Genomic DNA, 24,139 nt, shown 5'->3' with positions numbered 1-24,139 from the left:
TTTCTTTTTCTCTTTAGTCGACTGTAACTTTTCCTCTAAACGGTTCCATTCAACGGTCCCGAGAACATGACAATGGCACCAACCGCGCACTTGTTTACCGCATTCACAACCTACTGTACGATTCGTGCCGTTGTACACACATGTACCTACACGTATTGGAACATGACTACGATCCTCGGTGGCATTTATCATATGAGACACGGAAGATTAAGCTGAGGATGGAAAGCGAATGCGCGTGGATGGAATCGCCCAAATCCTATTTAAAGAACTGGTTCCTCATATTTCCGGAGATGCCTTTGGGCGGGAAGATATTACGTTTCGATTTCCGTCATGTACCGGTGTGTTTTTCGTTCTCGGAAACGTGCAAATGTAACGAGTGACCTGAAACCAATTCGTTGAGTGTACTTTGAGTACGGCGAAAATTTTTTATGAAAAATCGAATTCTTTTTTGATACGCCGCCGTTTTGTTGAAAATTAATATTTTGCTTATTCCTTCGATCAAAGACCAGATAATACCTTACGTCAACTCAATCTTTTTTGTTTTTTCATTTCGGATGATCCAGTCCAAAGGCATCTCGCTCACCGCAAGACGCCTTTTTTTTAGATTTGTTCCCGGAGATCGGCTATAACAGCTTTAAAAATCATTATTTTGGCAAATAAAAAATATCAGAACGAAGTTGAACGCTACCCCAAGATGTGTATAAATTTTTACGTCAATGAATTTAACCGTCTCTTGATGAAAAATCTTTGAAAAATCAATCTTTTTCTCGGCCTCCTGACCAGGCATAACCCCTTAAGCGGCTTGTAGCTCGTTTTGAATAATCGATCGAGCGCGGCAGGGATACGGATATACGTTTTTGGACACCGTTTCTGAGAATCCTCCGTACGGCATAAACAATTGGGGTGGCTAACGGATACACAGGATTTTACACACCGCGTCTCAGAAGTCGTTGGCGTTCGGGCCCACCGACGGTGTTTGGCGTATTAGGTTTGTAAATTAGACGTTTGATACTTCAACGATAAGGAACTCGCCGCGGATACTTGAGCTCGATAACAAAAACAGACGCTAGGCAACACGCTGATTTCGACTCTTGATGATCGGGCCTTGAGCTCAGGACGCGCGGAGTAGAGGGAAAAAATTAGCGAATGAGAGAAAGCGAGACGAACATCTGAAACGAACGGAGGTATTAGGTACGAATGTACGAAGAAGATATTTGAAAAATTACATCACGTAAATTTTCTGAGAATTTTTATTTATTTTTTCTTGTCACCACCAGAGTTAACTTTTAATTTCTGTGTTGATTGTACGTATTTAGTATCAATGGTAGTATTGATATTTAAGGCATATTCAGAGATACGTAAGTGCAAGAGAAAAAAATTGAACAGCAGTTTTGAAGAAATTGAAAAAAGATATGACAATTATTTTTGATTTATCTAGTCTCTTTACGTCTTGTTTAAAAATTTTTAAACTAAGCTTTCAGTTTTATACCAATCATATTTTAATTTTTCATAAAAATAGTAAAAAAATCTGTAAATATGCATATCTTCCATAAGATTAAACGGGTATCTTTTAAATTTCCCTCGATTGTCCGAGATAAAACAAAAAAGCAATTCCGCAGAGTCGAAACTCGATCGAGTCGCAGGATTGTGGAAAGATTAAATATCTCTGTGCAGTGGTTATTTTATTGGATCGTTATTTCTTCGTACGATTCACCGAGTGTTCGCTAATTTACGAAATATGGTAAATTCATGTCCGACTTACAGTGAAACGAGACTGCCGGATTGCTCGTCGTCAGTAGCGCTGCATTGCATAAAACGATTACGTATATTTCTTCAGTGATCCACTTATGGTGCGAACTCAGCAATACATATAATAATTATTGTAATTATAGCTGGCGTGTGTGCGGATGAGTTGTCGATGTACGTTGTATAATATGTGTAATTCATACGGCGCATATTGTTGTATAAACATTTATAACAATATATGTATACCTTCTGGAAGTCGATATCGCGCACTCTGCCCGATTTACTTATTGCCGGACCACATGACGACATCCTGCACTAAACTATAAAGAAGAACCGCACGTGGAGTGCGAGACATTAACACAGGTATGCAACAAAAAAATGGCCCAGCTTTTTTATACCGTTTCTAATGGATTTTTACTAACTGAAACCGGGAAGAATACTCGAAAAATTTCGTCACGTCAGGTTTTTACTCGAACTCGCGTTTGTAGTTTGATAATGAAATTGTTTGTTTAATTTTATAAGTAATATGGTTTAGTTCGTTGTGATGAAATGGTAGTTTTTTCATTATTGTTGTGCTTTTTTATGCAAACGCCTTGTATTCCGCAAGAATAATCTACGCGATGGAAAAAAACGGAAATCATTTTTCAAAAACATCCCATTCAGCTGAAATAAGATATTTTTCTTCGTACCTGTGCAATCAACGAATTGCGCGGATGATTTCGAAAAATACTTTCGCAGAGCTGGTAAAATAGATTTGTACTCGGTGAGAAACATGTTCACCGCCTTATTTTCTCTTCACTATACTATACACAGGCACACCCACAACACTCTTCTCTCTTCTCTTTTTCTAAACTCATCGTCATCCCAGTGATGTTCGGTACGTTTTACGCTTTTACCAGCGTATAAACAAACGGTCTAAGCTCTACCTTCCTTCCAGTAAACACGACCTGTTCGCTTCAGGACAAAAAAGATACAACAGAAAAAGTAATTACGACTTGCTACTTCTCGTTCATCGACTCGAGCCGATGTAACATCGATTCCATTATCGCTGTAACACGTCTTCAGGCATGCTGTACTCCACGGGACAACAGGATCTGATCCTCAACTCCGGAAAACGAAGACTCGTCAACTGTTACCAAGTATTTGAAATTCTTTTTACGAAAACTGTTGATCGCTTTAAAAGTGTGTATTATAAAAAAAAAGATCTCCTGTAAAATTTTTGTAAATCTGATATTTACCACTTTATTGGCGAAAAAATGAAGACGGTTCTATCGCTGACAACGTGATAAATATTGGATTTACGAAAATTTGACAAGAGATCTTTTTTGTAGAGCATTAAATTTTCTACAAAATAGCCGCAAGATTTTTTTATTTTTTTTTTTTTTTAGAGTCATCTCATTTGAGTAATCGGACAAATATTTTCATGAATTATTCTTCAAAATTGGTTCTGATTTGCTCTCCAAGATCTGTCGAATCTGGTTGAATGAAAAAATAGCAAGAGCTGTAAAATCCTACATCGTCACCGGTGAGTTCGGAAAACAAATTGAATGCGTTGTATTACAATAATCTTGATAATTTTTTCGTATACCGTATGCGTGTATACAATTTAACCATGTTCAACACCGCCGCTAACTTGTTGAACAATACAATATCGCAAAGTTTGTTAAATATGCTCCTTGTATTTACAATACATACAAGTTATAATTGTATCGTAAAATAATTACATTATAAACTCGCGAAGTAAAACCGCGGATAAGACTCACGATATGTGCCTATTATATAATCGGCATATCATATTGTTTATAAAATTTGTTTTAACGGCGAAGGAAAATAAATGGGATAACGACAACAAACAAGTGATCAGTGTTGAAAAAATCAAAGCCGTTTGCGATATATCGGTCAATTTTCTCCGTACTTTTTCTTTAACAATAAACAAACGGTAAAAAAATGTGAAAAAAAAACCGCGGTTATCGGTCTCGCAAAGTTCAGGCTAAGAAGTCGCCCGAATCGAATCGAGCTGAACTTTAATAAGAAAACTTGACCCTGAGGTAGCGTGGCACCGTAATTATATTTCTTTGGTGAAACAAAGCACCGATCAGCGAAACCTGAGCTCTGCGTCCAACGTGACGTCATTTCACGTCACGTCACGTAAATTCCAGGTGCCGAGGCGAAAAGAGTCAGCTCGTATTGTCGTAATGGGTATACCACGAAAGACACCGACAGCTTGGAGTTTACATCATCGTCCGCGCACCGTTAGAAATTCGAAACGAAACGACGTAGCAATTATGCAGACCGCAGCTGATGGAGTCAGTCTAAAAATCGTTGAAATCGTTGCGATGCCGATGTTTCCTGCATGTGTGAAATAACGGACTCGTTGTGTTAGTCGTATTGCATGTTGAAATCTTCGGCCCTGATGCAGGAATGTATTATGGGAAGACGTTGAGCATTAATGTTGAAATCCTGTCATCGTAATCTACGTAAATGTAATTATTTGAATCAAGGGGTAACACCGCTCTAACCGCCGAAAAAACGGCACAACTTTGACGATTTATTTTGGGAGTATGGAAAAATTTTGTTGCAAAATGGTGGCGACAGGGCCAATTTTTGAAAGTGCTTTTTTTTTTAAACTCCTTCGCGGAAAGACGGATTTCTTATAAGGTGTAAGACCTGGAACGACAAAACAAAAAATTTTATAATCTATATACTACTGCCTATGGAACTGCGTAGTTCTTTTTTTTTTTCAAAATTTGTAGAAATGGTACAGTTTTGAAAAAATAAATCGATTTTTGGTAAAAAAATATGCAGTAAATTGTTGATAAAACAAAAAGTTTTCATTAAATAAAAAGGCGGCTACGCGCTTCCACGGAGAATGTAATTGCGAAGCTACTGTCAAAATTTCAAATCGATCCATTCAAGTAATCCGTCCTCCAAAATCGAGAATTGAACCTTTTAAACATTTTTTTTTCACTATAGGACCAACTGGATATCGTTTTTATGACCCCAAAAATATTGTTTAAGCCCACAAAAACATTGAATTTCCCAAAATCTTAGAGTAGGATTACTCCTTAAATTGTTACAATAGCAGATTAAAATCGTTAATAGTTTTTCCTAATTAATTTTTTCCTTTTTCAATTTCTCTTACAATCAGTTCACAATTCAAGCCCATACAATGCTTCGCAACTCCGGACATATCTAATTGTGTGTTCGATTTGCAACATCGGTCAGTTAGTTAGTTAATAATAATAATAATAATAATAATAATAATAATAATAATAATAATAATGTTCATGCGTCGAATCGTAAAGTATTTTCAAAGAATTCAGGGTGTAAAAATGATAAAACAAAAATAATTTATTACACGATTTGTATCTTGCAGATTCAATAAAATATACAAGAAATCACGCGGTGAATTATAAAAATACGAATCACCGGATATGCTGGATCAAAAATGATACACCGTTGGAAAAATCACGGTGTCAATAAAAGTCCACACCGATTAGTGTAAAATTAAACATCGTCGGTGTAAATCGTTGGATTCTTGACACCAAGGTGGTCTTAAAATCAGCACCAAAATCTTGTGGACTTCTATAGAGTATTTTCGGTTATACATTCAACACCGCATTTCTTGTAACAATGTATATATCACTGTATAAATATAGTTGACAGTATGATTTATGAACTAGTGTTGCTGACGATTCGTGCCTTCGTAATTTATTAGGTAAATTTCTTGTACGTATATTTCGTCGAATTTAAGTGATGAATTACTCGACAAATAACATGCTTAATTCTTTGAAAACGCACCTCGCGATTCGACACACGAATATATATTCAGTAAACTCGACCTTGGGTTAAACGGTGAATATAACGAGATTAAAATATGCTACAAGTACAAAGCAACTTCTGTATACGGAATATTCAAAACAATACAATACAATAATACTCCCCAGATGGATTGGACACGTTGGTGTCGCATGGCTTGCGTCTCCGATTGCGGTCAGGTGTGAGTTTGCAAACCGTTTCGTTCTCGCCATGCGAGAGGCAATAAGTACACTGTACAGGCTATCGTAACAAGTAGGTAGGTAGGTGTAAGTATTCGCGAAGCGTGAAGTCAAACACACCCACCATACCTATAATTATATCATATATATATATCATATATACATGTATGTATACGTACACTCATTTCAGATTATACCTTTTATCGCGTTGCTCGCTCCATGGCTGCTTACTCGACGTCCCAATCGCGACGAGGAGGAGGAGGAGGAGGAGGAAGAGAGGAAGGATAAAAATATAATACGAGAGAGAGAATGAGAGAGTGAAGTACCAACGGCCGTAACGCGATAGGGCAAGAAGATGGTTCTGCGCCCTGCAGCTGTAATATAGCTGGCTCTAATCAATTAAGCACCGGAGATCGGATGGCACGTATTTCAGCAAGCCGATAGCTTTTCAGGGGGCAGCAAAAGCCGCGCGTGCGGTCTTACGACGTGCGCAATTAGCCTCCGACGGTGCAGGGTGTGTGTGTAAAGGTGTTTTGTTTCTTTGCGAACGTACCGAGAGAACAAAAGAGCGGATTTTGTCCTCAAAACCGTACTACCCAGGAGAGGATGGACATGTCGGGAGTTTTTTTTTTTTTTTTTTTTTTTTACTCTACGGAAACGGTGGAAGCTGGACTGTCCGCGGACTAAAATCTGCAACGTTTGAGAGTAAAAGAGTATAATTGACGTGGGTATTTTTTGAGAAAGAAAAAAAAAAACATGACGAATCCTTCTTTTTACCGCAGTTTCGAGTAAAACGCGCTGTTCTTCTCTCGCAACAGTTTACCGCATATTGTACAGGTATGGATGCATGGGTCGATGATATCGCGATGCGCGGGATGGTGGAACGTGCTTGAAACGAGCCTCTCTCATGGCGATCTCGATTGGAATGCACAGCTGACTGCACCGATCAGTGTATTTCCATCCCTTCGGCATCACTTGCTGCGGAAGAAAATGTTGGAACTACTGCGACGGGCTCTGTGTATTTGATGAAAACCTGCAAGATGTGGCGAGAAATTCTGCACATTAGGGTGGTTCACTGTTCAACTTTTTTTTTTGATTTTTTCAAGGTGCCACCCGAAATATTTGTGACATGTAGCGTAAAAAAAAAAAAAAATAAATTATCGTAAAACCTGGAGGTAGGACGAAAATATTTAGAGGTCGCTACCAATCATGTAAGGTGTACGCGTATAAATAAATAAAAAATATTACGCTAATTGGCGGCAACTTCTAAATATTTTCCTACCTCCTCCGGGTTTAGCGGCAAAAATTAATTTTTTCGGTATTTGTCACTAATTTTTCGAGTGATACCGTAAAAACAAAAAGTTTAAAAATGAACCACCGTAGTGCAAATCCCAGAGAATATCCGGAGGCATGATCGAGGCGAACAAGGGACCAGGAATACCGTTGCGTATTGGCGATTGTTGTTCGGAACGCGGTTTTTGGTTCTGTACCTGTAAATGCCTCCGGCAGCCTCTTGACGAAGGGACCCCGCTGCATTTGCCGCGTAATGCGACACCGTCGCAAAATGCCAGTTAGTTCCTTTGCTCGTGGCTAACTTCGGGCTACAGAACAGCATCGTTGGCGAAAAGTTTTTTTCGACTTGCGAACCCGGCGTCAAGATTGTAAAACTATAGAGGATCGGTACAATCTTTCGATTCGCAAATCGGCCCAGCATTTATTTCAAATTCAAAATATTTTTGAGAAAATAATTGGTTATCCCGATTTTCGCTCTCTGTTTGCAAAAATAATTATAATAGGTAACACTGGTCAACTAAAATTCACTTTTTGTGTGTGACGTGAAAACTTTTAACTGATTATGTTAGGAACAAGGTTCAGTATAATGGAATTGATGTCAGAATATTTTTTTGTACGAATAGGTTTATTGTGATATGATATTTTGTAGTTTTTTCCAAAAATACAGTTTTTATGAACAAAAATGAGGTTGTAACGAGGAAAGTGTTCATTAATTTTGAAATACTTATAATCTACCCTCGTTGTAAAACCATATTTACTTTCATTCGATCTGGTCTAGCTTTTGTGTTACAGCTACTACGGGTAAAATTGAATGTTTCTCGTTTCGACTTGCCTTTTTTGATTCACGGTGTTTTGTTTCTTATAATAAATATCTGCAAGTTGATTACAATAAACGACAAATCACCCCGAATAAAAAAAGGCCAATACCAACGTGGAAAAATTAAAACTTTTTTCAGATTAAAAAAACTAGTGTCTTCGCGATTGGTTTTCTGATTTTTTTCAAATTTCACCGGTGGCCAAAATATACTTGAAAAAAATTCGTTACCTTTTAGTGTCGACATAAACACGACGCTAAAAAATCATTAAAATCGAAGAAGTTCGCGTACATACACGAACATGCCGTTAATTCGACGCGGAATGCCCCGTATACACGTGTATCCTGTGTAAAACACAAACGCCAATGAGAGCTACCGATAAAACCGCGGCGTAAATAAAGACTTAATAGCGAACGTCTCCGCGGCTGTAGGAATAAGCAGGGTGATGATCTATTTGCCGGCGAGGCTCCCGGCGTGTAACCCGGGTCATCGGGTGCAGGCGATAGGGTATCGGCCCGTATCTCCGGCACTGGCCAATCACAGCGCGGTATCTCGACCTCGGCGTGACGTCAGCGCAGGGGGGCCAACGCGTCACAGAATCGCCTTAACGCGAGCCGCGCGAATTTAAAACCCGCTATCCGTCGGCCGACGGACGGCGTAACGTCGCGGTAAAAAACCCCGGCGATAAATCACGATTCAGTTTTTGTCGCTTCTTGTAATATATGTACATATTATCGTTATCATGTTTACTATAACTGTATCATACGCGGATAAGGTATAATTATACACTGGGTGTGTGCGTCGTTTTCACGCGGTAATTCGCGGATTGTAAATAGCGTGCGTGTCGAAGAGATGCTGATTTGAATGAAGGGAACAACCTTATTTGCGGGGCACGTATAGTCAACTCTCCGATCACCGCGTTGCAGTATTTACATTTTTTCATTTTGCTTTTTTTTTACTACATTATTATTCGTGATCAAATTTAATTGGTATAGGAAAAAGAAATAACGGTTAGAGACAAAAGGGTGTAAGGGGGTGGAGCTGGAGTTACGAATTTGAAAAACTCCGAATTATTTGGCGGCGAAACTTGAACGTAAAGATATGAAACTTTGAAGAAACGATAAAGTTTCGAATGGTCGGAAGCTCGACGGCTCAAAGTTCCGAAATGCAAGATTTCGAAAAGTAAAGGTCCGATTGAGAAAAATTGTGAAAATTAAAATACACTCACACAGCGTAGTTTGCTCGGCGAGTGGGTGTGAAAAATGAAAAACCGAAAATCAGAATGATCAGGATTCCGAACGAAAAATATCGAAAATCCAAAACAAAGAAAGATCGAAGTGGTGAAATTTCGCCGAGCCAGAAATTCACGGAACTGAAAATCTTGGATCATTCGGAATTTCGATGTTTCAGATGTTTTAATCTTCTCATTCTCGCACTTTTGGAACTTTGACTCGTCGGAGTTACGCCCTTTCGGTGTTTTGTCGATTCGCAATTTTGCGCTTTCGGAACTTTGAGCCTCGGGCTTCGGACCACTCGAAACTTTGATGTTTCGTCAAAGTTTGATTTCTTTACTTCAAGTGTCGCAACCAAGAAATTCTGAATATGGCCTTTTAGGAACTTTTCAAATTCGTAATTTCAACCCTACCCCGGTATAAGTGCATGTTTGCTCAATTTGAGATATTAACGTTAAAAATGATTAAACCTTTCAAAATGCCTCGCAAGGATGGGAGGACTTTTATACATTGGAATGTATTGAAAAATAGTACACTATTTTATACGAAAAATTCTGTTTGTTCGAATAATTGAATCATATTCACAATGCCTTGAACTTATACCCTCTTTACACCTTTTTGCACCAAGCGATTTCAACTTTTCAGTGACCGGCTACAACAATGCTCACATAGATGACGCGGTCGAACTTTACCTGACACAAACGATTGTTTCTCTAATAGAGGACAGATATAAAGTACGAAACCCTGCTTAGCTCGGATTTTTCAAATTTATCACTTATAGACGGTTAACAAAAATGTCCCAGCAATCCCACTAAAATTTGTGATTTAAGCATTTTTTAATGCATCACTAACGATAAGTGAAAAAGAAAGTACAAATTAAATGTTAATACGACAATTTAAGTATATAAATTATAGTAATTAGCGTCATATTTGCGAACAGAAATTTGACAAATAATACTAATATAAACTAAACCTGCTGGAACATTACGTTTAGTTAAAGTTTTCTAACAGTGTACCCATTTTGGACTAAGCCTCTGAATCGCGGTGCAACAAAATCAATTGAAATATTTTTTCAACGTTTTATAACGTTTTGATTATTTTTGCTTTCGCTTATTTTCGAAAATTTTATGCAACGTCCTGGAATATTGAATTCAAATTTGTGTTCGTTGAAAATTGAAGGTGGTGCAAAAAGGTTGGCAAACGATGAAACAAAATTTAGGCATGTTTCCAAAATGACTTGACAAGTTGCTAACTTTTCATAACAACATAGAAGTACGTTTGTCAAATAAACAAACCGAATGAATAGAAAATAAATAAACAAATAGATAAATAGATACGTGAATAAATAAATAATCAATTAATTAAATTAATTAATGAGTAAATAAATAAATAAATAAATAAATAAATATAATATCGTGCAATATGATTATTGCGTGGCACTCGCGTATCGCGGGATGTTTGTTACAACGAGAGAGAAATTGTGTGGCAATATCGCGGTCCGTGACGGATATGTATAGAATGGTACCGAGATACTGGTTCGCGGAATGAATGAATTTCCTAACCATCCTCGACATAAGCAGCTCTTTCCTCCCTCAGTCTAAACCTCTTAAACTGATTATCGGTTTGCACATGTGTGTGTGTGCGTAAATCTACACATGATCCACTGGAATTGTCGTGAGTATAAATGTGAAATTTTATCCTTTTCAGTAGTTTGAGGGTACGGTAAAGCGACGAGGGAACTCTACGATAATTACGCGATTGCGTACCTCCTGAGTTTCAAAAAGTCACTCAATTTCAATCCAAGTTTTCGGAACACATCGAATCAGATCAATAAGTATATTCGTTCGTTGTATCAGTGTCGTTTCTGGATCAGCGAGATAGCAGATATTTCCATGAATCTAATCGTTCTAGAGTCCCAATCCGTTTCAGTGTACGTCATAATCAAAATCTTGTTGATTGTAACAAGAATATACACATGCATGTAAGTCACGTGCGCTGTATCGTACGTATGTTACAAATTCATTTGGAAACTAGCGCATATAGGTATGTCGTGTATACATAATACCCACTTGAACTCGCGTGAATGTAAATAATGGTAAACAAGAGCACAGTTTAAGGGCGATCGGATATTATTACGTCAAGAGATGACGATCTATGAAAAGACCGAGAGTAGGGTTATTACACATACATAACATAAATACTTTAATACAGATACCAGTGTAATCTGACATATTATTATGATCTATGCGACAATTGATACGTTTTTAGTCCTCCACGCTGTGAACAGCCAGTTGACCCAAATTTACGTAATTTTGTGAACCAAATAACTGCAGCGCGATGCTTGTGTGCACGCAGACTGCGATTAGAGGGATCGAGCGAAGAGAGACGAAGATTAAAAGATGAGAAAAAAATATGCCGGGTTAGGGGGAGAAGGATGCAAAAGGATCGCCCTCGAGGCTCTGAAAGCTGGCGCGAGACGATCCGTCAACGTCGTCGGCAAGTCAAAATACTCGAGAGTCAGACTGCAGTCTCCTCCCAGATTAACCCGGACCCAAGTTATAAGAAGACGCGTTCACTTTTACGCAGGTTTCGCCTACAACCTAGGGCGTGATTGCTGATGCTTGGAAATTTGAAATTTTTCATTTGAAATAATAAACTAGAGCAAGAAACAATAAAAATGATGAACAACTTCTGTTGCGTTAATAAGTTACACGGCAATAAAAAAGGCAAGCATTTGTCACAAAATAGAGGGATGCAATATGCAAGGAACTTGTGGCGTGTTTATGACCACCGGACTCAAGCCCCTTGTTTGTACCGCCTCGTGCATCGGATTATTTGGGGTTGATTTTGCATCAACGTGCCCCGAAAAGGCGGCACGCACGCCTGGAACAACACGCGGTTCCTCCTTCTCAGTTTTGCCCCGATTTCGCAAGGGTTGTGTCAACAAACTCGCGGCTTGAAGTCAAAATCTTCGATTTCCTGCGCCACAACCCCCCGAAGCTAATTGTAAAATAAATTGAGGGAACACGGGACGGATGAGAGGGGCGAGTCGAAAAATAAAGTTCACAAATAAACGGGGAAAACGTGACCGTCGACTGATTTGAAAATTGTCAAATTAATACACGTTATCTTTTACACTGCGGTGCAGGAAGTCAGTTTTGAAGAGTATATATATATACTGAAGTAGGTAACAGAAGTATATTAAACCCGCGATTTTGCTGCGTATAAGAAAACAATTTCATCTAACGATGTAGGAGAATTTTTCTTTGTCAGACGGTGTCTAATTATCGAAGCTGCGATCACAACCAGTGCTGCCATATCTACAGTAGAATTGTATTTTTCTAGTACATTTCAACCGTTTTTAATACATACACAGCTACAGTTTTATGATTATTAGTACATTTAGTACGCTTTGATGATTTTCGATACAATTTTTGACACGCGGTTTTTCTAGGCAACATTGACTTTCCAACTAACACCACATCGATGTAGTAACATGCTGCTTATGCCAATGTAATATCCTACAATTCCCTATAGAACACACTATAATGGTCGTACATTACCCTCCATGCGGTTCAACATCATAACCTGAGCATCTAGACGGTATGTAACCTAGACGAGGCATGAACCTGCCGAAAGAGACCTTTCACTGACAAGTGCGAAGAAAACAATGAAAGCACTGCCTGGCGGCAAAAAACATAACCTCACAATAGTTGAACTCCATTCGGTACGTTCTACTAGCTATTTGGTATATATTGTATTTTTGCTCCTAGAGTTGCTACATTCTCAATTACCAGAGTGGCAACACTGATCACGAATCGGGCATGGTCGAAAGGTGTGTATGTAATACATCACCGTGCTACGCGCGAGGCTCGTATCTCCCGGCATTCTCGTGGAACGATTAGCGAACAATAACACGATGAAACGCGACACCGTCTTCGCCTCGGTTCGTTCTACCTCTCTTTTAATCTCTCGCTCCTATCGCAGCTCCACTCGTTTTCAATTCGTGCGAGATAACTGCGTCTTTGCATCTCAACCTCGCCGTTCGAACTAAATTATTCACCTTGGACTGACCTTCGGACCAATAAAGCGATCCTCGCTGACCAAGCTTGAACCTTGAAATGAACCACGAAAGTCTTTTATCGAGGGTGAATAATCTTTTTTCGAACGAACTTTGCCACTCAACCATCAACCAGGACTCCGAAGGGACATTTCCAGAATGAATAAGCTTCAAGTTGTATTTCGAGTTCAGGCGAAGAAACACTTGTCGCTGACACGTGTACAACAGCCAGGGTGAGACACTCCGACACTTCAAAGCTGTGTCGGGGTGTCTCAGCCTATAATGGCTAAAAGGAACGATACATCAGGATGGTCATCATTGCAGAAGTGTTATGCAAAAGTCAAAGTTTCCATACGTCATGGCGTCACCGTGAATCAAGAACTGTAAAGTAAATAGAAGGAGGTCACTCTCTAATGGACGACGTGTTCAAAATGTGGTCAAATTTCTTAGGCAAATAAGGGTACATAGAATAACCGACCTGGCGCTGATTGATATACTAAACTGAATGTAAAGTTTGCTAAATATGTATATCAGTGTTACTTACACGTATGGAGTGTATAGAGTTATATAGTTACACGTACGGGAAACTTACGTTTGACAGCGCCACCCTTATTTGCACCAAAAATGAGCTTTTTTTATAACCCTAAGATGTCCCTCCTTCGTACACTCCGTATCAAGGACATGCAAGCCGCGGATACCGGAAGGAACTAGAGCTTTGATCCCCAATAGGGAATTTGCATGTTTTTTAATTTTAATTTTATTCGAAAGTAGAATGAAAAGTAATGAATTCACCAAGACAGTTTTTTTACGAGCCATATTAACGCCAGAAAATTATTTTTCGTCCTCTAAATTTTCTCGGAAAATTTGAATCGGCAGCCATTTTGCTGGACCCCTCTATCAGCGCTGCCAGGTGTCACGTTCGGGAACTATGCTCGGCTGTAAACACTGTCTGCTTCAAGCAAGCCGGAATCCTAACTTTATTATACACCATGTAAATGTAGTTTGCATCGCACCAAGCCTTCCGTTTTAATACATTATTTGGCACTCGGATAAATATCTTTTCTGGAGTTGAACTTGTTGTATTTTTACAAGATGGTACAAAACAATACATGTACCAATCTAAATTTGGTTGCGGAGCTGATGGATCCATTGTTGTCTTTTTATTTTAACCAAACTAGAAGCTATTTACTGAGACAACTACAACTTTGACAACGCCAACTATGCTTCAGAGCTTAAAATATTAATATTGCAGGTTAGGATTCCGGCTTGCTCGGAGCAGACGGTGTTTACAGCCGAGCACAGTGCCCGAACTTGTCACCTGGCAGCGCTGATAGAGGGGTCCAGCAAAATAGTTGCCGGTTCAAATTTACCGAGAAAAATTAGTGTAAAATAAAAAATTATTGCAGCGTTAATGTTGCTCGAAAAAAGAAACTGTCTTGGGAAATTCATTATTTTTCATCCTACTTTCGAGTCCAATAGAGGAATATAGAGATTTCAGATGCATGCAGGTTCCCTATTGTGTTCATGCAATACAACGGATCGTTCTGTTTTAGGGGAAAGTAGACTACAGGGTACCAACTAATTCATCCATCGCTCACCCTATTATTTCCTATCGATCAGTGATAGGATTTATCTGATGGTACGATATTGGGTTTGTCATTTTGCAATGCGTCATCTGCTGGCAAAAAATCAGACTAAGGCAATCAGGCTGACAGCTGACCGTTGACCGTGTTTTTTCTTGTGTAGATACCAGAACAGGTGTATTATTCATTATATTTAACTAATTCATGTGACACGAATAATTTAAAATCCCAGGAGTTACGATTTGCTTCCATTAAAATAAAAAACTTAGGTTATGTGGTGATAAAATGGCGCCGACAACCAGTCTCTGAGGTTACGAGGACATTTTCAATAGCTTGTTTTTCCCTAAAACGTGGTCCAAGCTTTCGAATGGTTGGTCGAGTTTTTCACCGTTTCAGTTTTCGAACCCTTCGACCCCCGGTATTTTAGTTCTCGCGTCCTGTTCCAGGATCCTGGATCAACGGGATGGGGGCTCGGGGTTTGATCGAGAGCGTGCTCGTGCAACTCGACGGTCTGAGAGGCCTGAACCAAAAGCGCAGCCTCCGGCTGTTTATCACCCTCGCCCCGCCGCACCGTATTCAGTATTATTAGAACAGCTTTTACCCGGCTCTTTAGAGCATTGCGACTTAAGAGGCCGCCTCCTTCTCTCCGCAGCCCTTCCTCACGGCGTCGCGTCGTTACCGCCTAGCTGGGATAACCAGATCTGTAGAAGAGAAAGTGCTACTTCTCCTTACCGAAAGTCATAATTCTGCATCCCCCACTCGAATGCTTGATAGAAAAAGTTTCCCACCCCTTCCGAATCGTTCGAATCATGGATAAAGTTTGAATTCAGTCTTTACAATTGCGAAAACACTCCGGCACTATGTTGTCGTGACCTTAAGGATCCCGTGTTGCTGATGGTATGTTTATTTATTGTTTATACAATTTAAGTGCAAGCTGATTTCCGGTGCAGGGAAACTTCCTGCGGACGCATTTGTGCCGCATATGAGAGGATGATCACCACTCGTTTCTCGAAAGAAATATGTGCGGAAACACTTCAAGTCCACCGAAGCCTCTTCAAGTGCTACTCGGATGGCCGTTTTAACCGTTTGTACACTCTGATGGATGCAGCATGATATAATTGAGCGAGCAGCGAAGGGAGATTTTTATACCAGTAATGTAACGAATATTCGCATATTTCTTGACATTCGCATTTGCAACCATATTCGCAAAAATCGTTCGAATATTTTGCGAATTAAACCGTCACAAATACTTTATACTTTCCTTGTAAAAATGGCGAACGTAATTCGTAACTAAATAAGACAAGAAACATTAGTTTCATAATAATCTTCACGTTTGAATCACACTCTAACCTCAAAATTAATTTGTTTCCATTATCAATTCGTCGTTGAATAATCAAACAAATAATCGGCTTAATTCGGATCAGCTCGGCAAGTTCCGCAAAAAAATGCAAGCGGTGCTAATGTGTGCGTGCGACTTGCACTGTGTACCTGTCAGTCAATCAATCGTCGAGCTTCGGTCATAGAGAAATGGCGCCAGATTTAAAAATGTATATTCACATTCGCGAATTTCGATGACAAATATTCTCATCCGCATTTTCATCCGCGAATGCTCAAAAATTGGCATTCGTCACGTCACTGTTATGTTGTACCGGTTTACCTTGATGAAGCGGCGGAAGCGCCGAGGTGGGAGACAACTGGAAGGGTTCCTGCTTTATCTTGAGAGAGTGCGGGGATTCCTGGCCGTGCAGAACACTCGCGCTGAGACCAGCGCCTCCCAAATTCCCGCCGCCCTGTTGCAGCTCCTTGAAAATGAAGAGTAAAGTTAACGGAGGAGAAGTTAGACGGTAGAGTAAACGATCAAGTTTGAGCATAAACGTGTGAATAATATAAAAACAAAAGAAAAAAAAAAAGAAAATAAAATCGCGGTTGGATTTCGCGGGGTGAAGAAACTCGATGTAATTAACGGCTTTTCTAGTCCATCGGAAAATAAGCAGGATGCAGGTGCAAGTCTCTGTGTTGAGAGTTTGTGAAAACAGTTTTGGCGGAGCTCGGTATGTTTGAAGTCTCGTCTCGGCGAGCTTACAAACAAAAGCTACGTGTTGTGACAGCGCATTATGCCAACGAAAACTTACGGTCTTGCTAGATCGTTAATTTGCGATCCGCTTTACGGCCGCTTCTTCAAAACACCAAAAATCAAATTGCTGCAAGAATTAGCATAACAATAATTCGAGTTCTAAAATCAAACCGCAATAAGCAGGTTGTATAGAAGTGGAAAATGATAATTGCAACGAATCATAGTGAAATGTGACCAGGCATTCAACGAGACTCCAAGAAGTTGAAATATCGCGGTGATCATATTCGGCTTATCCTTGCTGGGAATACGATTTGGCTAATCGAGTACGTTTGCTCGGATCATGGTCAGAATTAGCCGTAATTTGTTGCCGCCGAGAAGATATCTGCGCACGCTGCCGTGCAGCTGGAAATTCGCCCGGATTATATACTTCGCCGCTTGTATTCGCGTGCTAAGTATTTTTAGCGGCAAGAAATATTAATCGCTTAGCAGTGCGATACGCGAGCTTTTACACGTGCCGCGATCTCGTTTAAACTTTCGAGCATGGCTATCGCTCAGCCTCAGGCCCCGGTTTTTCCTACCGATGATACAGATATTATATGCCTGGCGATACACTTTTACCTCTAGCCTTAATTGCTGAACACGGTGTTAAGCCTGAATTAAGAAGTATCAAAGTCGTAATTGATCAGGAAGCTTGACATAAAATACACAGGTCTGCGACTAAACGACTGCACAGATTTTGTATACTGTTTGTCATAGATTTTCACTCACTGAAACCAGGAAAAATACTCAAAAAGTTTCATCGCGTCAGGTTTTTATTTGAACCCGTGTTAGTAGCTTCATTCAAAGTGAAACTCCCGTTTAACTCGAAATCTGGTATCCTATTCCTGATTCTAGAAAATCTTAGCAAAAGTGATTTCTTACTTTCATTCAATACGTACCAGAGTGAGACTCGAGAATAAATACAAACAGGGAAACGGAAAATGGAAAGCGGAGGCGTCTTCGGAGAAGACTCAAAGAGAAGAAGAATATGTTTCATAAGCAAAAAGAATGAACACGGAATTTTGAGCACATTTCATGAGGAAATTGATTGTTTAATTTCATAAGAAATGTTGTTTAGTTCGTTGTAACGAAATGGTAATTTTTTCATTATTGATATACTTTTTTATACAAAAACCTTGTATTTTGCAAGAATACCGTACGTGATGGAGGGAAATGGAGGTCATTTTTGGCTTCAGCGCACTCGAAAACATAATATTTACATAAAACATCCCATGCAGCTGAAATAAAATATTCTTTTGCAGGCCCGTGATATTTTCAGCACCATTTTTCCCAGTTTCAACTCTCGCATTCCGTCAACTCAATTTCCAACGAAACTAGCCGACTTGTAATTTGAAAGTTTCGTTAAGCTCCAAGAGAATCCGACATACCCGCATTGTAATCAACACACGCGTGTCGGTCCCTGAGATCGTTGTGGATCGTTGATAATCAGCCAGTTCTTCGGATATATATAGTGCGCCTTTCCGAAGTCGACACTTGTTGCCACGGTTTATCATCCGCGTTTGTTATATCGCCACTTTATCCTACGTAAATTTATACAACGCCGTTTTAACATGTATATCGGTGTGTACCGCGTTCGTATAAATCGATGTAACTTATCGCTATTATCGTTATTTTGGCACGCCGCATCTCATCCGTACGCGGACACGTTCGTTATGTTATGTATAAAGATATAAAAGTTTCCTTTCTCACCGCTCAATTTTTATCCTTATGGAGTATAATTTTACTGTATATCTCATAGATGCAGAAATAAGAAAAAAAGTCCGCAACACATCATTTTCCCTATAATCGGATGTAATTAATTGCGTAGTACCAGGATTATCGCATTATTTACTCCGAGTAATTTAGATTTTTTTTTCCACCTTATACTCCGACAAAAGAATATTAAAAAGTATAAGTGCGGGTTGTAGATTATCGATCGTTGTGAATAATTACCGATCAATTTCCCTACGATACAAGTTTCATGAATTATTTCTTATCGCGTTTGAATTTTCCGCCAAACGCTACACGTATGCATGTATTAACGTGATTGTATTACCTGTAAATAAACCAATCGAAAACTCCGGAGAACTGGAAAATTACAATTTTATACGACCTGATCGAGTTGAGACTTGTAAAATAATTGGGAATCTATTGTTACACGTATATCAATAAGGTATTTATTATACGATAATTTTCAGAATGAATATTGTATAATACCAGCGATAATAATATTAAACTTGTAATAGAAAAGTAGTTCAAGGTTCGTTTCCCCTCCCCCCCCCCCCCCCCCCTCGCCGCGCTCTCATACACGCGATATTTATTCTCCTTTTTTCCCTTTTCTATCATTCCCTCTTATCTTTACCGAAGAGTAACTAGCGTTACTGCAGCGCTCGTTTACGCTGCTTCAACATCGCCATCCGTGTCAAGGCTTTAGGTTATTCTAATACGTCTAAATAGCTGCACGCTTCGACTCAGAAATCGGTACGAAAATCGTGGGCGCATTGCAGGAAATAATCATTTTAGTCCGCACAAGGAGGACAAATTTTCTACGATTGTAGAAATGGGGCGGGGTTGAAGTTCCGAATTTGAGAAAATTAAAATGTACTCACACGGTGTAGTTTACTCAACTAGTGGGTGTGAGAAATGAGAAAAATCGAAAATCAGAATAACCAGGATTCCGAACGTAAAAATATCGAAATTCCAAAACAAAGAAAGATCAAAGTGGTGAAATTTCACCCAGACAGAAATTCACGGGACTGAAAATATTGAATCATTCCTAATTTCGATCTTTCAGGTTTTTAAATTTTCTTTTTTCCGCACTTTCGGAACTTTTACTTGTCGAAACATTTCGTCCTTTCGAAACATTGATGTTTGATGCCTTTACTTCAAGTTTCGCGACTGAAATATCAAGAATTTAGCGCTCTCGAAGCTTTTCAAATTCGTAATTTCATCCCCGCCCCAAAGAAATGACGTGAAACGAGAAAATGTCGCGTGCAAACTCACCCCGGCAACCGGAATCAGGTGGGACACCATCCTCGTCCTGTCGGCGACCGAATGCAGTCCGTAGTTCATAAATATTGCATTGACGCGGTGCTGATGAACAACGTCGCCCCAGTAAGCAGCCAGGCCCTCCACTGCAAACGATTCCTCTCGCACCCTTGCAGATATGCCTTTCTATTTCCTCCTCCTCCTCCTCCTCCTCCTCTCCTTAGTATTTCCACCCTTATGCAAGTAACTTTTCCACACGCGCACCAAAGTTCTTCTTCACACTTTCTAGCGGCGTGTTTATTCGTACAAAAATTATACACTCGAAATTTCAATTTTCATCATCGGCGTTAAACACTTGAAACTTTTCACCCTGACGACGCGCGACGTAGGATTAAAAGAATAAAATGCAGACCGATAATTCCCACGATTTTTAATCCAGTCGACAACTCGGAGGCAGCAAAATTCTTCTTCTACCGACTGATTGTTTAACAATTATCAATTGCAATACATTCGCACCATTATTCAGATCATGTGGAATAAAACTGATCGCACAACTCCGGCTCGTTGCTCTGTTTTAACAGACTTGCGCCGTTTTCACGTCTCGTACGGAGCACGTGATGAATTCGGGAATGTATGAAGACCTGTCGATGATCCTTGGGCAGAGATTTGGACCGGCCGATTAGCTGCAGCCTCCGGAAATGGAATCTTCGCATACGCTTCACGAAACGTAAAGATTTAATTCTCTGAGCCGGTTTACGTTTCATTTGCACAATTCGTTTTCCTTCGGTGCTCTTCTAGTTTCCTCGAAGTTTAAAAAAATGTCCGCAATCCTGCAGCTCAGTTTCGATCTTTGCGTCCGCGTCTTTCGCCGGTCTGAAACACGGGGAAAAAAAAAAAAAAAAAAGAAAAAAATTATCCTGTGATTTATTGAAAAATAAGTTAATCGTCGTTTTTTTTTTTTTTATCTATCCGCGGATATCGCGTTTTCGGTATAATATCAAATTACCATATTTCACGCGCAACATAACTGACTCATGATTTACAACACGAGTTATAATTGCTGCTACGGTTATACAGTCATGCTGCACAGCTTTCTCGTAAAATTTTTTTACAGCTCAACTCACTGTGTATTATATTAGGGTGGAAAAGAAGACGTTTAAAAAGTTCCAAACGTTCGCGATAACCGCGGGGCAGTTATATTTTTACTATCTTTATTACACGTGTTATTCAAATTTATGCGCCGATGCTTCGGTAAGCTCTGCGCTTCTGTAAAAAAACATCATAATTATACGTTACAAATTAATATAAAAACTCGTTGTAGCCGAAGTTATATCGATTCTAAAATGAAGTTTTGAAAAAAATGTGATTATGTGAACATTCTTCGAACATTCGTACAGCGACGTATTTTTCCAAATACTTTGTTTCGAGTTAGAAGATCGAAAAAAAAAAACATGAAATCTGTCATAATTTAGACGTCAAGTTTGGCGGAAAAACTCACGAGATTGATACCATTTAATAGGCATTACAGATATCGAAAATTGGAAAGAATAGTACAGGCTCCAGTAAAAACCGTAAAACAAAACCAAGTCTCTAACTCGATATAAAAACGCATGTGTAAAGGCGGGAAATTTGAAATGTGCGCAGTTAGCATGCGCAGAAGTGATTGACACGTGAGACCGAGGTAATAAATCGTTTTGACCTTTTCGACGACCAAAACTTTTCTAAGCATACTATATAGGTATGTGCCTGATATATTAGGGTGTGCATAAAAAAAAACAGCCTACAAACATTGAATCATTTCAAATATTTCTCAATCGATTAGAGTTAGGAACATTGTACTTCGGTATTTTTTTACAGAGCGTGAAATTTCCTATAAGGATCTGTATTTACGATTAGATATTTTATAAGTCAAGGTGTTTGCGAAAAGAAAAAAAAAATAAATCTCCGATATTTTTTCTTTGACGTGTTATTTAAATGGATAATGGATACATACTAAAATAGGCACCTCTAAATAATAACATTGAGAGCTCATATTTGGCGTGTAAGATATTTTATTTGAGATACTCTACCGAAATATCGAAGCGCGTTTAAAAAAATATATACATATACATATATGTATAAAAATTGGATAACGGATTCGAACTGCGATCTCCAAAGACAGTTTAACCGCTGTGTCGAACAAATTACAGTAGTTGCAGTGTTATGAGCATCGGTATGGTTATGATAGGTTTAAGGCACGCATCGGGAGAAAGGGATTCCCCGGGGATTCCTGGTTCCTTGGAAGTTCGAGGGGCAAAGGGAAGCCGAGGACTGCAGAGCTTCAAGCCGTTGCGGCGGGGGTTGAAGATATCACGGGGCGGCGATTCAGACAGCGCGTGTATGTATCGAAACGTGGGTTTAATGTGTTTTAAATGACAGTGACACACGGCTCGGGGCTCCCGGGTTTCTGTCGCTGCACGTCGAAAAAGCGCCGCCGCTGCAATCCCAATGACAAGTATCCAACAGCTGAGCACTTAGACGCTCGAAGGGGAAGAAAGGGGAAGCCGCGCTGCTCCCGAGGGAGACGTCGACACTTCCGCCGGCCTGTTGCACCGTCGCGACGCTTTCGGTTCCCGCACCGGCCCGTCGGACTCGTAAATTTATCCCCCAACTAGCCCTGATTATATCCAAAACTCGTTGTTCGATATTAATCGAGACAAATTTTAACGCAGACTTTTTAACCGCCGGCTATGGTTGTTGGAAATGTTGTGAGTCATGTACCCTGGTGAAAATTTATACTACGAAGAATTTTCACCGAAATCGTAACATTTGGTATTATATTTTTTTTTTTAAACTGTAGAATTGAAGAATTTTTTTTGCTGAAATAAGTACAATTTTCATGAAACTCTACAAGTTTTTATGAGAAACTACGCATATTTACCTACTATTTTCTACGAAAACAATTTTTTGCACGAAAACTTTTACCAATTGTTCCAATCCTCTAACGATTCCTAGAAAATCGTGGAAATGATTTTCACCAGGGGACTCACAGATTTATGTAATTTTTTACACCAGACAGTTACGTTGGCAACACAGATAAGTCTACAGCGCCACAGTCGGCCGAGCGCGAAACTAACTCGATCTCAATAAACGTAACGTAACCCCTGACCGTCGAATCTAACCTAAAAATACAAAATTCGACGGTCATGGGTTAGGTTAGGTTTAGAAATATTGAGCCTGTTTCGCGGTTGATCGCTTGTGGCGCTGCGGGCTGAATCTGCGTTGCCAACCTAACCGACTTGTCCATGAAATTAAGTGACTCAGAAGCACGGACCCCACTTCTACGATTATTAAGCACATAGCTTGATCCCAGGGAAAAAAAAATCATATCTACGCGGATCTAACGCATGAGACCTATGTAGATCTAGAGTTTGAAATAGATCTACGTACATCTGCATTATGCACTCTACTACCGGGCTAAAAATCTTTCGTATATAATCATGCGTACTAAAATTATGTATGAATATTGTTGAAATATGTGGCTGTTAAGCAATTTGCGGGAATTGAAAAAATTAAAAAAAATAAAACCAGTTACACAAGACTGAGATTCAAGTTGATCAAATTTAATAAAATCGATCTAAATACTGTATATACGCGATTCGAAAAACTTTTCCTCTCGGGAATACAACGAAAACTTTTGCTTACAAACAATAACTATTCGTCATGTAACTATAGATGTCATACCGCCAGTGGATACACATAATGGATATTCGTGTATGTAACTCCGATACTCGGTCTCATTCAAAGCCTAAATGCTTCCGAAATCACGTGTCGTACGCAGACCTAGACGCGTTATAAAATTTACGAGGATAGGTCGAGGCATGGCAGGGATGCCAAAACTAACGCGACCCCGCACGTCTAATAAACTTCTACAAACGACGGGGGCGAAAGCGGAAAAAAAGTGAACAAAAATTAGACGCCGGTTATAAAAGTTTTCGGATTATACAGATAGGAATGTTTTTCAGAGTTTATTACTATATTACGTCTTACCGAGAGAGTCCAACCTTATTATCATTATATTAAATATAAACTTATCTGACAGGGGGGAAGATTTTTAATACCGATCACTCCTACGATACAAATCGGCAGTAATAATACAGATCTACAAAAAAGTATTTCACTTGAGCGGTATGGGATATTTTTCGTAAATATTAAGTTTTCGAGTGCGATGTATCCAAAAACTACTTCCATTTCCCTCCATCACGTACAGTATTCTTGCAAAATACAAGGTGTTCGCATGAATAAAACATAACATTAAGGAAAAAACCACCA

At 39.4% G+C, this 24,139-nt stretch overlaps 1 protein-coding gene across 5 annotated transcripts in view; it reads right to left on the bottom strand.

Annotated features, from left to right (window-relative positions):
* The window catches only part of LOC124181155 (forkhead box protein D1-like), a 31,764-nt gene that overhangs the window by 5,097 nt on the left and 2,528 nt on the right, over window positions 1–24,139 (bottom strand). For 3 of the 5 annotated variants that reach the window (XM_046567436.1, XM_046567437.1, XM_046567438.1), the window contains exons 2-3: window positions 19,844–20,701; window positions 16,385–16,529 (exon numbers count right to left, since the gene is read on the bottom strand). In XM_046567436.1, coding sequence (XP_046423392.1) covers window positions 16,385–16,529; window positions 19,844–19,912 — 214 coding nt within the window. In that variant the 5' untranslated portion in view covers window positions 19,913–20,701. Of the gene's footprint in view, window positions 1–5,941; window positions 6,439–7,234; window positions 7,432–8,082; window positions 8,424–16,384; window positions 16,530–19,843; window positions 20,702–24,139 lie in introns of those variants that run through there. The other 2 variants (XM_046567439.1, XM_046567440.1) reach the window with 2 other exon arrangements.

The sequence above is a fragment of the Neodiprion fabricii genome, chromosome 4, assembly GCF_021155785.1.
Source record: "Neodiprion fabricii isolate iyNeoFabr1 chromosome 4, iyNeoFabr1.1, whole genome shotgun sequence".
Classification (NCBI taxonomy): domain Eukaryota; kingdom Metazoa; phylum Arthropoda; class Insecta; order Hymenoptera; family Diprionidae; genus Neodiprion; species Neodiprion fabricii.
The sequence above is the reverse complement of the archived record's forward strand: the minus strand, read 5'-3'. Positions and strand labels throughout refer to the sequence as shown.